A 15215-nucleotide genomic window follows, 5' to 3' on the forward strand; every position below is an offset into this window, starting at 1 on the left:
ACAGTAGCTTGAGTGTTTTTTCAGTTTAATTAGTACTGGATGCTAAGTAGTAATGAAGTAGGTAGGCATTCTAAAAGAGAAGCCTGGGAGGAGAAAAAAGTGAAACCTGCTTAAACCCTCAAGAGGACTACTGGAGAATTATAGTCTGATGTTATCTTTTCAGAACTGACTGTAAACACCCTGAGGGCAAGGACTGTGGCTTCTCTGGAGCATTCCTGGCATGTGGTACCTGAGTGAGCACTGAATAGGTGTTTAGGAATGTGAATGGAATTGCATTGCCCACATCTGCTCACTCTGTTCTCTGTAAGACACTTAGGAGAATATTTATGTATAGGAGACTGATTCTCTTGCCTTATAGGGGCACATACCAAATGATGAACCTTATAGAGTTTTAGAAGTAGCAAGGTTCCCACTGACACTTGGGATCTCAAATAATTTAGAGAAATGGGACCTTGAAGCACAATGTAGCTAAAGTGGGAGGGAGAGAAGGCCATTCAAAGTTGTGTTGCCGCCTGTCTCATGAGAGACAAAGATGTTCTCCTGTAGGATGTTAATATGACTTTTCAACCATAGGGTAAAGTAAAAAATCCGAAGTGACAAGCCAGGTGTGGTGGTGCACTCTTGTAATCCCAGCATTCGGGAGGCTGAGACCGGAGGATCGCGGTTCGCGGACAGCCTCAGCTACTTAGTGAGGCCCCGTAACTTAGTGAGACCTTGTTTCAAAATAAAAAATTAAAAAAAAAAAAAGGCAGGTGGTGTAGCTTGGAGGTCAAATGCCCCTGGATTCCATCCCCAGACTCCCCCCCCCAAAAAAAAAAAGAAAATCAGAAATGACAGTTGCTTCTTTCTTTTATTTATTGCAAAAAGAGGAACCTGTGCCCCCCAGGATTACAATTCAATTGTTTTATTTTTATTTTACTTTTTTAAAAAAGTGGGATGACACTGATCTATATAGTTACTCAGGAGGCTGAAGCAGAAAGTTCAAGGCTAGCCTGGGCAATTAAGCAAGACTTTGTTCAAAATAAAAAAATTACAAGAGTTGGGCATGGTGGTGCACATTTGTAATCCCAACATTTGGGAGGCTGAGATAGGAGGATCCTGGTTCTCGGATAGCCTCAGCTACTTAGTGAGGCCCTCTGCAACTCAGTGGAACCCTGTTTCAAAATAAAGAATAAAAAATAGGGCTGGGAGCCAGGCATGGTGGTGCACACTTGTAATCCCTGCGCTTGGGAGGGTGAGATAGGAGGATCGCATAGGTTCGAAGCAAGCCTCAGCTACTTAATGAGGCTCTCAGTAACTTAGTGAGACCCTGTTTCCAAATAAATTATAAAATAGGTCTGCGAGGTAGAACCCCCCTGGGTTCTACCCCCAGTAACACCAAAAAAAAAAAAAAAAATAGGGCTGGGGGGTGTAGCTCAGAGATAGAATGCCCCTGGGTTCCATCCCTAGTACCACAAAAAATAAAAAAATAAAAAAATAATAAAAAAATAAAAGGAACTGGGCATGTCACTCAGTGATAAAGTGCCCCTAGGTTTAATACTCAGCATCACAAAAATGTTTATTTTTAATTGACAAATCTTTGCATATATTTGTGGGTACAATGTGACATTTTGATATATGCATACATTGTGGAGTTATTATATCAAGCTAATTAATATATCCATCATTTCACATATTTATTTGTAGTAAGAACAATTAAAATCTACCCTTACGAGGCTGAGACAGGAGGATTATAGATTTGAAAACAGCCTTAGCAACTTTGTGAGGCTTTCAGCAACTTAGTGAAACCCTGCTTCAAAACAAAAAATAAAATAGGGCTGAAGGCATGGCTTTGAAATATAACACCCTTGGATACAATCCCCAGGACTGAACGTGTGCGTGTGTGTACACATGCGCGTGCGCGCGCGCACACACACACACACACACACACACAATTTATTCTTAGCAATTTTGAAGTATATAATACATTATTATCAATTATAATCACCATACTATGTGGTAGATCTAAAAAAAAAACAACTTATTCCTCCTGTTTGACTTGAAATGACCCTTTGATCAACACTTCTCCAATGACACCCCCTCACCTGCAAACTCTCCAGCCTCTGGAGACTTTGTTTTCTCTTGTAAGTGTAAAACTTTTTCAGATCCCACATATAAATGAGGTCATGCAGATCTGTCTTTGACGGTGAACGTGATAAGCACTGTACTGTGGGTACCAGAAGTGCCTGGCTTGTCTCTATTGGTGCAATGCAAGTTCATCCATGTTGTTGAAAATGACTGAATTTCCAAAGAAAGGTGCGGTCACTAATGTGTGCTCATAAAACAAAGTTATAGCCCTTGTCCGGAAAGATAAAATGCTTGTTAGAAGAATAAAGTGAAAATGCCGGCTCGATTTTTAAATCTTCAGCTATCAATGCAACAGCAAGACTTCTTGGCCCAATAGAGGTAAACACATTTTGTTCCTGAGGTAGACATAGGTACAGAGTCTATCACTAATGGTATTTTTATATACTTTTATTGGTGCAGCATAATTATACATAATAGGGAAAGTCAAAGTGATAAAAAAATGCACGCACACATTATTTGGTGTGATGGTATTACTTATGTCACATTTACGGAGTAAGTTGAATAATTAATGTCCATTGAATTGAAGGCAGGCAGGGAGTAATGAAATAGATATTTTCTTTACATCTGTATTGTATCTTTTTGTTGTACCTTTATTTTAAAAACGGTTCTTTAGAGTCACTTGGTAAGGGATATTCAGTATGTGCAATATTGAATATTCAATAGGAATATTCATTTACCAGAAACATTCTAGTTTTAGTGTTTTCCTGAATTTGAGTTTTGCTTCTTTCAGACTTGGTGGAGTTTCACTTGGGTAGTCCCAAGAATGTGGGCCCTTTCCTAGCAGTGGACCAGAAGCACAACATCTTGCTCAAGTATCGCTGCCACGGGCCGCCCATCCGCTTTACCACCGTCTTCAGCAGCGAGCTCCGCTACGTGGCGAATGAGCTGAATGGGATCGTGGGAGGGAAGAACACAGTGGTCGCCATAGCCATATGGTCTCACTTCAGCACCTTCCCCTTGGAGGTGTACATCCGTCGGCTCAGGAACATCCGTCGAGCAGTGGTCCAGCTCCTGGATCGAAGTCCTAAAACCGTGGTGGTCATCCGCACAGCCAATGCCCAGGAACTGGGGCCTGAGGTGAGCCTTTACAACAGCGACTGGTACAACTTTCAGCTGGACACCATTCTTCGCAGGATGTTCTCAGGGGTTGGAGTGTATCTCGTTGATGCCTGGGAGATGACTCTTGCTCATTACCTACCCCACAAGCTGCACCCAGATGAAGTTATTGTTAAGAACCAGCTGGACATGTTCCTGTCTTTTGTGTGTCCCTCAGAGACCTAGCCTGCCCTGGAGGGGACCAGAGGAATTACATCCAGTGACCATCTCCCTTGACCTGCGTTATGAAAAGTTTGTGGGTAGCCCCATTATGAGATGGCTACCATCAGAATGTACAACATTTTAAACAGAACTGTACTTTATATAATGACTTGTAAGGAACTTAGAAAATGCAGGCTACATTTACCTGTAGGACTTTTTCCAAACTTGACTTAGCCATGAGAGAACCTTTAAAATAACAGCATCTACACCCTGTATTGCCCTTGTAACCAAAGAGGCTAATGAGTGTATTTGAACTAGCTTCTCTTGTGAGTAGAGATTACTTGTGGTAAAGCATGTGAAAAATGTTCTGCTGTAAATGGAAGGGACACATTTGGTTGGCAGTGGAGTGTTTTTAGCTAAAAGGAAATTGAATGCATCTTCATGAATAGTGCAGGTGGTCCATCTTTGGGCAAATGAGAGAGGGCTTAGTCAAAGGCTCCTGTGAACACATGGAAGACTGCTATGTAGCAGGAGTTTCTTTTGATCTACCTTTTCTGAATTACTTGAAAAGGCCAATGTGCTTGGTCAGAATTTTATAGTGAGGATATTAACAATTCCCTGCTTTTATCTAAGAAATAAGTGAAAGGAAAATAAGAAAGCAGCATTATAAAATCTGTACATTGGCTGATTGCTTCTTATTTGGTTAAGCTAAATTTTATGTGATAAATACTTATTCTTGAATAACCACTTTTGGAATTGAACAGGGAAAAATCTATGAATAGAAGTTTATTTTTATGTTCTGAAGTCTGAAGGTTTTAAGAACTGACTTTTATGTAAAGAATGTTATTAATTACTACAAAGATATACATACTTTTCCCACTAATTTCAAGTGTTTCTTTTTTGGCTATTTGAATTGCATACCAAAATTAAAAATAAAATTTAATTAGGAATTAATAAGATTAGATATTAAATCCATGACAGGTTTTTCTTGATTTGGAAAGCAAGTGTACATGTTCTCTCATGCTTGGGAGTGAAAAAGCTGCTCTTCCTACTGGCTACCTAAAACTAATTGAATTGTAGTTTTATTTGACTTTATCTTACTCATTTTAAATGAGTTTAAGTTAAATTTGGTATCATTTAGTAAGACTGAGCGATGACAAGTTACAGTGTGTTTTTTGTTGTCTCTAAATAGACATGTTTTATGGGCAAAGAAAATGTTTGTTTCCTGAGTCTGAAGAGGACCAACATAGTTAAATGTATTGTTTAATTTAAGCCTGTAACGTGTGTGTGTGTGTGTGTGTGTGTGTGTGTGTGTGTATTACTGTGGATTGAAGGGCATTCTACCTCCAAACTATACCTCCAGCCCTATTTTATTTTCATTTTGAAACAGAGTGTCTCTAGGTTGATGAGAGTCTTGCTGTTCGCTGATGCTGTCCTTAAACCTGTGATCCTCCAGTCTCAGCATCTCAAGTACGGGGATTACAGGAGTGGGCCACCATGCTCAGGTAGCTTGTAATCTATTTTATAAAAAATGCAGAATTAGAGACTGTGCCTCCAGAAGTTTGAAACTGACCTTTGTGACAAGTCCCCAGTGATTCTGATACAGTGGTGGTGGTCCACATTTTTAGAAACACTGATCAGGGGAAGAGGGAGGATAGAACCAGGCAGGTAGCAGCACTGTTGTAATTCAAGGGCTTTACCAACAACTTATTTAATTCTAATAGAATAGTGTAGGTGATATTAGTTCCATTTTCTAAGTGAAAAACGTGAGTTTGGATTTGAATTTAGGACTGTGGAGTCCATAGCCCTTTTTGGTTACAACTTGTTAGACTTTTGTAAAGAGGTTTTATGTTTTGAGGACTTTTTAGGCATTTTCTTAGGAAGTATGCTAGAGGAGGCTGAGGAGCACTTTCCCAGGGGAATTTGAAAATGAAAGAGGGCACTGCATCTCCAATGATGCTGCTTGTGTGTGCATCTGACTTGTGATTTTTGTCCACTTTGTTACTGTAAAGTTTGGGGAGATGATGAAGGAGGCAAAGCACTGAGCGAGGTACCAGAACCAGAATCTGCTTTTAATCAGCACCCCAGCACCTTTGGGATTCGGGGGATCAGGGCGAGGTCAGTGGGTCGGGGAAGGGACGACAAGCCATTTGCCTGGAGAGTCACACAAGGTTGTCTGGATCTGGTCGCCCACGTGGCAGGGCAGAAGTGATCCTACTTTTAATCCAGTATTTTTTTTGGGGGGGGTACTAAGCGTGGGAACGCTGGTTCTCTCTGGACATCTGTAGTCTCAGGATCTCAAGAAGTTTGGAGTCTCGAGGCACCTGGACTCTTGCAAAATCTCCGCTTCCAGAGTTCTGCCTCCTGTCCCAGCCGTGGTCACTTCCGGAGGACCCGACCAATCAGTTACCTTTTGATTGGGTTGTATCCTAAAGATTTGATGGCACAGTTTCTTGAGGTTTTCTCAGTCATTCACTCCTCTTTTTTTCTTCCTACATTCTGGGGTAGAACTTTTAATTGAGAATGAAATATTATCTAAATCTTTCTTAGGACAGTTAGATGCAAGTTAAGTATCCTTAATATGAGAACCCCAAATCCGAAAGGCTTCAAAATCCAAAGCATTTTGAACACCCAACATAACACCACAAGCGGGAAATTGTTCATCTGACTTCATTGGGCGGGTCACATTCAAAACACAGACACACGCCGGGTATGGTAGTGCACGCTTGTAATCCCGGAGCTTGGGAGGCAGAGACAGGAGGATCGCGCAGGTTCAAAGCCAGCCACGCTGGCTTAAGAGACCCTGTTTCCAAATATAAAAAAATATAAAATAGGTCTGTGAGTGTAGCCTGGAGGTAGAAGGGCTTCCAGGAACCCAAGTACCACCAAAACAAACAAACAAACAAAAACCAAAAAATCCACACACACTAAAAATGTTATATGAAGTTTCCCTCAGATTATGTGCATACATTATATGTGAAACAATTTTGTGTTTAGGCTTGGGTCACGTCATTTAGGTAACTTTTAATAAATATGAAGATAATTCAAAATTCCCCCCCCCCAAAAAAACATCTGAAACACTTCTGGTTCTAAGCATTTTGCATAGGGAATATTCACCCTGTACAGTGATATAATTTCTCCTGAAAATTTTAGGATAGTACCACATAGTTGTGAATATTAGAATGTCAGCCAAAAAAGTGGTTGGTTTTAAATATGTATTTTCCATTATAAATGCAAAGGGCATCTTACTTTTTTATTTTGGTACTAGGGGTTGAACTTAGGGACATTTCACCTCTGAGCTACACCCCTAGCCCTCTTAATTAAAAAAAAATTATTTATTTTGGGTGCTGGGATTGAACCCAGAGGCATTCTAGCACCAAGCTACAGTCCTAGACCTTTTTATTTTGAAACGGTATCTCTAGGTTGCTGAGTCTTGCTATGTTGCTGACGTTGTCCTCGAACATGTGATCCTCCTGTCTAAACTTTCCAAATACTAGGATTATAGGCTATCACACCCAGCTCTTCTAGTATTTTTTTTTTTTTTTTTTTTTTTTTTTTTTTTTTTTTACTACTGGAGATGGAACCCAGGGACATTCTACCTCTGAGCTACACTTCCAGCCCTATTTTTTAAATTCTTTATCTTAATTTTAATTATTTTTGTGGTGCTCGGAATGGAACTTAGGGGCATTCTACCTCCAAGCAACATCCCCAGCCCTACTTTTTTTATTTCTTATTTTGAAACAGGGTCTCACTGAGTTGCAAAGGGCCTCACTAAGTATCTGAGGCTGTCCATGAACCACGGTCCTCCTGTCTTAAGCTTCCCAAATGCTGGGATTTCAAGCAAGTGCCACCATGCCCAGCTTTAGTTTAGTTTAGTCTTCTTTTTGAAACCACATACAATTGGTCCTCCATATCTGTGGATTCAACAAATTTTAGATAAAAAATTTGGAAAAAATCACATCTATACTGAACATGTATAGGGTTTTCTTATCTTTATCCCTATATCCCAGTATAACACCTATTTAGGTGGCACTTGTGTTATATTAGGTATTATAAGTACTCTGGGGATGATTTATTAAAGTATATGCGAGGATACATGTAGGTTATATGAAAATGCAACACTTTTATTCAAGGGACTTGAGCATCCTAAGATTTTTTTATGTCTGCAGGGGGATTGGGTACCAACATACTGAAGAAAAACTGTAGTTAATATCATAGAGTATATGTTACTTGGATCTGTTTTTATTTAACACATTTTTCAATGTTAAGTAGTCTTAGTAAATTATAAAGTTTAGCCTAATCTGCTAATGATTATTATATAAGCTGGCCAATATGCTTAGGCTTATTTATTTATTTTTGGTGGTACTGGGGTTGGAACTCAAAGGGTTCTACCTCCGGGTTATACTCCCAAACCTATTTTTTTTATATATTTTATTTGGAAACAGGGTCTCACTAAGTTGCTGAGAGCCTCACTAAGTAGCTGAGGCTGGCTTCGAACCTGTGCAATCCTCCTGTCTCAGCCTTCCAAGCATGGGAATTACAAGTGTGCGCCACCATGCCTGGCAAGCTTATAATAAAAATTTAAAACAGTGGCTTATGTATAATTTAATTGGATTAAAATATGAATTTTACATGATTTTAACATGAAGTGAAAGTATTTTTTAATATTTATTTATTTATTTATTTATTTATTTATTTATTTATTTATATTTTTGGTGGTACTGGGGTTTCTGGAAGCCCTTCTATCTCCGGGCTACACTCCCAGACCTATTTTTACATTTTTATTTGGAAACAGGGTCTCCTAAGCCAGCGCGTGGGAACCTGCGCGATCCTCCTTTCTCTGCCTCCCAAACGCGGGGATTACAAGCATGCGCCACCATGCCCGGCTAAGTGAAAGTATTAGTATAATTTAATGACTCATTATTCCAGAACTAAAACTATTGATTTGATGGTATTATGAAAGGGAGAACCCATAGTAGGGCCCAGCTATATAAATTATATTTTATAGAAGCTACCCTATTAAAAGTAACCTTTCTTGAGCAGATACAAAATAGACCTTTGGTTTCCAATGTGACCCATTTTACCATTTTATAATAATTCCATTAAATACCACTTGACTGACACTTCCTGGCTTTAGGTATTAAAGTTTCAAACTGATAACTCAGGATTTTTTAAAAGAACAAATATGGTAAGTCTTTATTTACATATTCATGTGTTATATATCAAAAGCGAGACTGTTTCTGGACCCCTGTTAAGGGAAATGGCAATCACTGGCAGGTACAGGGAAATAAACACCCAAAGCAAACAACAGAAACAAAACTCCCCTACCTGCCCCCAGAAAAGTGATTAGCAACATTTTCATGGGGTTTGGGTAAATCCAGCTTTTGAACATTAGCTGTTCAAGCCAGGCATGGTTGTGCATACCTGTTATCCCAGGACTTGGGAGGCTGAGACATTGATTATCAGGGCCAGCCTCAGCAACTTAGGCTCTCAGCAATTTAACAAGACCCTCTTTCCAAATAACAAAATAAAACAGGCTGGAGGTGTAGCTCAGAGATGGAATGACCCCCATGTTCAGTGCCCACCACTGCCCTCCAATAAAAAATAAAGAATAGCTAGTCAATTGTGAGAAATTCCTGTGTATTAATTTTCCTGTGTTAAGCATTATTCTCATTAGCTTTAATTCTACAGTGCAATCTCTGTGCACTCAGAATACCTGGCATTTCAGTGTATAATAAATAGGTAAGATCCCGAAGTTGTGGGTTTTGTCTTTGAATGGGATTCCACAGTCCTCGAGCCCTAGGGCCCTGAGAATCCCTAGGCAATGGGAGGTGGTGAAATATCAGAGGGCTGTTGTAGGGCCGAAGTTTACAGGACACAGAAGCTAGGAAAGCACAAAATGTACACCACCAATTCCAGTTCAACCTGTCTCTTGAAAATGCACTTGGTGGCCGGGCGTGGTGGCGCACACTTGTAATCCCCATGCTTGGGAGGCAGAGACAGGAGGATCACGCTGGTTTGGAGCCAGCCTTGCTGGCTTAGGAGACCCTGTTTCCAAATTAAAATATAAAATAGGTCTGGGAGTGTAGCCCAGAGGTAGAAGGGCTTCCAGGAACCCCAGTACCACCATAAAAAAAAAAAGAAAATGCACTTGATTTGTTAAAAAAAAGTGAACTTAAAATGCAATATATATATATATATATGTATATATATATGTATATATATATATGTATGTATGTATATATATTTCTTTTTTAGTATTTTGCATCAGATGAGAGGAAGTCAGGCCTCCAGAGTTTTAAGGACCTGGGTGTATGCTCTAGATGCCAATTCCCATTGGAGAAGCAGACATTGTCATTTCCTGTGCAAATATAAAACTGGATTGTAACACTGTGTGGAAGAGACAACTCTTAAAAGGAAGAAAACGATGGGTATGGTGGCACACACCTGTAATCCCAGTACTTGGGAGGCTTGAGACAGGAGGATCGCAGGTTCACAGCCAGCTTCAGCAACTAAAAAGTGAAACAAGGCCAAGGGTGGCTCCGCTGAGAGGTAGAATGCCCTGTTGAAGGGGGGCGGGTGAGAAGAAAAAGGGGGGCCTGGTGCTGGAGGCCTGTACTCCCAGTACTTGGGAAGATGAGACAGGAAGGTTGCAGGTTCAAGGCCAGCCTCAGCAATTTAGCAAGATTCTCTGCAATCTAGCAGCACCCTGTTTCAAAATAAATAAAAAGGGCTGGGGGTGCAGTTTAGAGGTAGAAAGCCCCTGGGTTCAATTTCTATTGCCTCCTCTCTCTCCAAAAAGGAAGCAGCACAGAGACACAGTAGCAAGTGTCCCAACAGGAAAAGAAGCCACAGTGAAACTAAAAACTCAGGAGAAATCCTTTCAGTGTTGTGCAATGGCTCATTTGCTGTTTAAGCTCACCTCACCCCCATGGCCTGCGAAAATAATCTGCGCATTGCAGGACCACGGCTTGCTTTATGCGGCTGACTCTCAGTCTTTTAATTTGTCAGTGAAAGTTCATGTCGGGGTACTACCTTTCGATTGCTATATTTAAAAAACTGTGAAATGGAAGGTAATCCCTCACCCCCACCCCCACCCCCACGCCCAATTCCATCCCAGCCCTTAAGAGGTCATACAGAAAAAGCAAAATGCGCTGGCACAGAGCAGGCAGCTCCGACCCCCGCCGCGGGGACACGGTGGGGGGGGGGGGCTGTGTCTAGAGAGCCAGCGGTTGGGGGTGTCCCTGGACCGCGCGGGTCCAGGCCGGGTCTTGGGGCCCGCCCTGGAGGGGAATGTCCGGGACTCGCGCTGGTACCTTCTCGGCCTGGGAATTTCCAGTGTGCGGAAAAAGTCCACCAGCCCCGCTCTGGCCGCTCCCGCCCCGGCCCACGCAGCCAGCGGGGACGGCCGAGCCGCTCCGCCCCCGCCCCGCGCCCTTGGGCCCGGACCCTTATAAAGGGGCGGGGGCCGGGCATCCTCCCGCCACGAGGTCAGGCTGCGGGCTCCAGGGAGAAGGGCCGCTCGAGCGCTCCTTATCAGGTAACCCCAAAAGGAAACAGATCATCGTTCTCATGAGCTCACGTACGCGGTGATTATCGCTGATCACAGCTGGAAACAATTGATTTGCCCTTACGTATTTGTGTGACCTGATGCTTCAAACACAAAGGTATACTTTTATTATTTGATATTTAGTAAGAAAAAGAATATTAAATTTCTAGGTTCTCTTCCTCCCTCCGGCCCTCCCCCACCCCGCCCCATATTCTTCCCTTGGCAGTCAACTTTCCGATGTGTGAGTAGCAGTACTTGTTGTGGGGCGATATATTGGAGGGAGGCTTATTTGGGGGGAAGAGAATCCAGGACGGTTTATAGCTTGTTAGTTGCATGAATGGCGTCTCTTTGCCTCAAAGGCTCAGGAAGGACAAGATGCTGATGGGAGTGTGTGTGGGTGACTGGGTGATGAAAAAATCATGGATCCAATGTAACTTTAGTTAGTGACGTGGAACTGTACCCCAAGGCAGAAGTCTCCCAGGACGTTTGCTGTATGGGTACATTCCCACCAATGGTAGGCATGACACTGTCTCTTTATGGAAAAAATATGTATTAGTAGATCGAAATAGTCTATAGCATACTCTCAGTAATTCTTATGTTACATTTACAAAATTAAAATTCATGAATCACTATTTCAGTTCTTAAAATTTTTTGGTACTGGGAATTGAGCTACTCTCCCAGCCCTTCTTAATTATTTTATTTTGAAACAGAGTCTTGATAAATTGCTGAGGCTGGCCTTGAACCTGTGACCCTACTGTCTCAGCCTCTCAAGTACTGGGATTACCGGTCTGTGGCACCAGGCCCAGTAAAATTTATGAATGAATATTTTATGAATGAAGAAAACCTGACATTTGACCATCAAGTTCATAACAATCTGTATAAAGTGTTTTAACTAAATGAAAGTATGTTTCTAGACAGAGTGAATCAGATCCTCTCCCCAGGGATTAATGAACTGGCTGTAGTGGGTGAGGGGGTTGTCCTAAGCAGAATGACATTTCTTATGTAAATCTTTACCCTTGGAAATATATACTCTGAATTTGAGTCTGTTATCTAAAGAGATATATCTATCTAGCTGGGTGGAATATTTTGCTGTTTTTCTTATCAGACAGTAGGTTGTTCCCAAAATACAGGAGAGAAAAATTTCCAAGGCCCATTTACCCCTGATGGAGGAGAGGATCCTGCAGGTAGCCCTAAAGAGGTTTTGTTTGGATTCAGAATACCCACCAGCTCCTAGCATCATTTTGCTATAGACAGTTGGCTAAAGACAGTTGGTCAGGGGACAGTGTGGAGGTGACAGAAGGTTCAGTCTGGGATGAGTTAGCACCTGAAGCCAGTGCTCAACAACTAACCTGTTGGGTATACCTCTCAGTACTTCTTCTGAAGGCTTAGAAACCTTTCCACTGTGGAGGTGGTGGCCAGGGCCAGCCTGATTTCATTGTTCAGATATTGACTTTTCCCCCTAAGAAAAGCAAGGCAACCTTTGCCATTATACTTTTTTCTTGAAATAGATCCTGCTTCCAGGAAGCAGACAACCCCCCGCCCCAAGAAGCTGCAGACTTCTAAGGACATTACTGACAGAAGACTTTCTAATTGTTCTGAGAATAACAGTGCCTTGCTCCTGGAAAAACAAACAAACAAACAAACAAACACACAAACATTTCATCAGCTCTTAGCTGACACTCATCAGGTGGCCCCTTCAGATTACTATGAAGATCATGAGGACCCCAGCTGAACTTCACCTCTTGACTTTCTTGGCCTGATGCTCAACTCCTGAGGGTGAGAAGGGTGGATATTTCTAACCAAGTAGCAGCCAGGGTTACCCAGGTCTTGGCTGATGAAGTACAAATGGGGAGTGGGATGTTTTCTAAGGATTCTTATATTTTTGAAATGAACCAATTTTTGAAGTTGCCTCAAAACTACAATGAATTTTACTTATAGACATGTTACTCTGATTTCTTGTGACCTAAAGTTTTGGAGTTGTTGAACATTTTGTTGAATCTCCATTATTTTTCATGGGAGGAACACTTGAATACAGTGAGGGGAATTTGCTCTCTGCTGACCAGCACTTTCAAGGTTATGTAACCTTTAACAGGCTTGGAGAGCATCATGCCCTCTCAGAGTTTTGGTGAAGAGGCTCATTAAAGCTAGTATATGTGATTTCTGATTAAGTATTTCCTGTCCTTTTAATTTGGAACTGCTGGTGAGCTCAAACACTTTCCTTTCAAACTTAGTGGATAAAAATAGTTTCCGCTCCTGGAGGAGTTAGTGGACTGATAATTAACATTTACAAACACTTGTTTTAGGACTTGACCAGTGAAAGCTCATTTAACCCTCATAATGACATTTGAGGTAGGTATAATTATTCTTATTTTAGAGATGGGGAAACTAAAGGTCAGGAGGATTGTGCAATTGGTTCAGGGTGCCCCAAGTAGTAAGTGGCAGAACTTGGATTTGCCACCAGGACACTGCTATATTAGTAAAGGTATACTAGGGAGAGGGCAACTCCCACCCCTTAACTTGGCTACCACCTCCCCCGTGTTCATAGTTAACTGAAAAAGTGATAGTTGGTAACCACCATAATCCTTCTTTTTTTTTTTTTTTTTTTTGGTGATGGTACTGGGGATTGAACCTGGGCATTCTGCTTCTGAGTTACACTCCAACCCTATTTTTTATTCTTTATTTTGAAACAGGCGTCTCACTAAGTTGTGGATGGGATCACTAAGTAGCTGAGGCTGCCCACAAACCTGTGCTCTTCCTGTCTCTGTCTCCCAAGTACTGGGATTACAAGCGTGCGCCACCACATCTGGCTAATCCTTTGTATTTTAAGGCCACAGGAAGTGGAATTATGGGAGCTGCTGGGCTAATGTTTTGGAGAGAGGCAGCCTTTTACTTATTAAGCTGTTTTGGAAACAACTGGGATTGTAAAGAAAGAGGAGTATCATGCTCCTTATGTCCCTTGCTGCTCTCAGGATCTTTTCTTTTATGCTGAAAAGCTACCTGTTGGAAGAGTATCTGGAGTCACACCTCTGGTGAAAGGCCCCCTGCTGCCACCTAAGGTCAGAGCCCTGGGCACTTGGCAATCCCATTCACCTGCTCTGCATGGGCCCTGCTATTGCTCTGGTAATAATCTACCTGATTCACTTTTATTAGAGGCAGCTCCCAGGATAAGATTTTGCATGTTCAAATCTCTAGTGATTTTTAAGAAATCTCACACGAACCCTTTCTAGTTTGCATTTCCCATAGGCTCTATAGGCTCCACTTGAGTGGAGTAATAAGTAAATCTACTTGGATGAGTAAAAGTAAAATGCAATGGCATGGTGGTGTATGCCTGTAACCCAAGTATTTGGGGGGCTCAGATAGGAGGATCACAGTTCAAGGCCAGCCTCAGCAACTTACTGAGACCCTCACAATCTTGCAAGATCCTCTTTCAAAGTAAAAAATAAAAAGTGATAGGGGACTAGCTCAGAGGTAAAATGCTCCTGGGTTTGATTTGCTAAGGGCAAAGGAAATGGGTTTGATTTGAAGTAGAAGACAAGAGCTGGAGGAAATGCAAAGCGATAGCTAGGTAGGCTGCTGATTACCCTGGAATCTGTAGTGTCTTCATAGATGATCTTGAACTGTGAAAGATGCAAAGGCTGATGCAGCAAGACCTTCTCGGGGCTGCTGCGCTAGTGTCTCATGTCTCTTAAACAGCCAATGAAAACAATTTTGTTTGTTGACAAGTGGTGTTGAGCAGCATCCAGCATTCAGATAAGAAAGGGATTCTTAAACACATTACTAATTAAGAATCTAGGGCACAGTGACAGATTGCAGCGCGTGTGTGTAATAGGCAGGAGGCGGAACGCGTGTTAATGATGTGAAAGGACACGGGATCCATATGCTTGTCAAATCTCCAGATTTCATGGTGCTTCAGTTTTGGGGAGTCTCTCTTTAGAATGCAAATAGCCTTCAGGAAAGGTTTCTGCTTATGCCTTGGTGTGAATTGATTTTTGTGATCTCTTCTTGAAGTTTTTCTGGAGGAGCAGGCCACAGAGGATAGCCCCGTGAGATTGCAGATAGGAATGTCAGGAGCAAAATGGGGAAGTCACAAGATGAAAATAAAAGTCATGCCTTCTACTCTCCTGTACCTGGCTCCCCCTCTTTCAGTCTCAAGGCTTTGGAGTTACCCCTGACTCTCCCCTAGTATTCAGTCTACTGTCAATCCAGCAGATTATATGTTTGAAATATTTCTCTATACAATTCCCCCCTCTCCGTTCCCATGGGCACCACTCCAGCCCAGTTG

The 15215-nt window shown here is 41.8% G+C and overlaps 2 protein-coding genes across 3 annotated transcripts in view; both read left to right on the plus strand.

The window, feature by feature from the left end:
- NXPE3 (neurexophilin and PC-esterase domain family member 3) overlaps nucleotides 1–3408 on the plus strand; it is a gene marked incomplete at both ends in the record, with an annotated part of 35240 nt that extends 31832 nt beyond the window's left edge. For both annotated transcript variants that reach the window (XM_080696035.1, XM_080696036.1), the window contains one exon: nucleotides 2858–3408. In XM_080696035.1, the coding sequence (XP_080552161.1) occupies nucleotides 2858–3408 (551 nt within the window). The remainder of the gene's footprint in view (nucleotides 1–2857) is intronic.
- The window catches only part of CEP97 (centrosomal protein 97), a gene marked incomplete at both ends in the record, with an annotated part of 120360 nt that overhangs the window by 94678 nt on the left and 10467 nt on the right, over nucleotides 1–15215 (plus strand). The gene's annotated exons all lie outside the window — the stretch shown is intronic.

This window comes from Muscardinus avellanarius (assembly GCF_963383645.1).
Source record: "Muscardinus avellanarius genome assembly, chromosome: 5".
Classification (NCBI taxonomy): Eukaryota; Metazoa; Chordata; class Mammalia; order Rodentia; family Gliridae; genus Muscardinus; species Muscardinus avellanarius.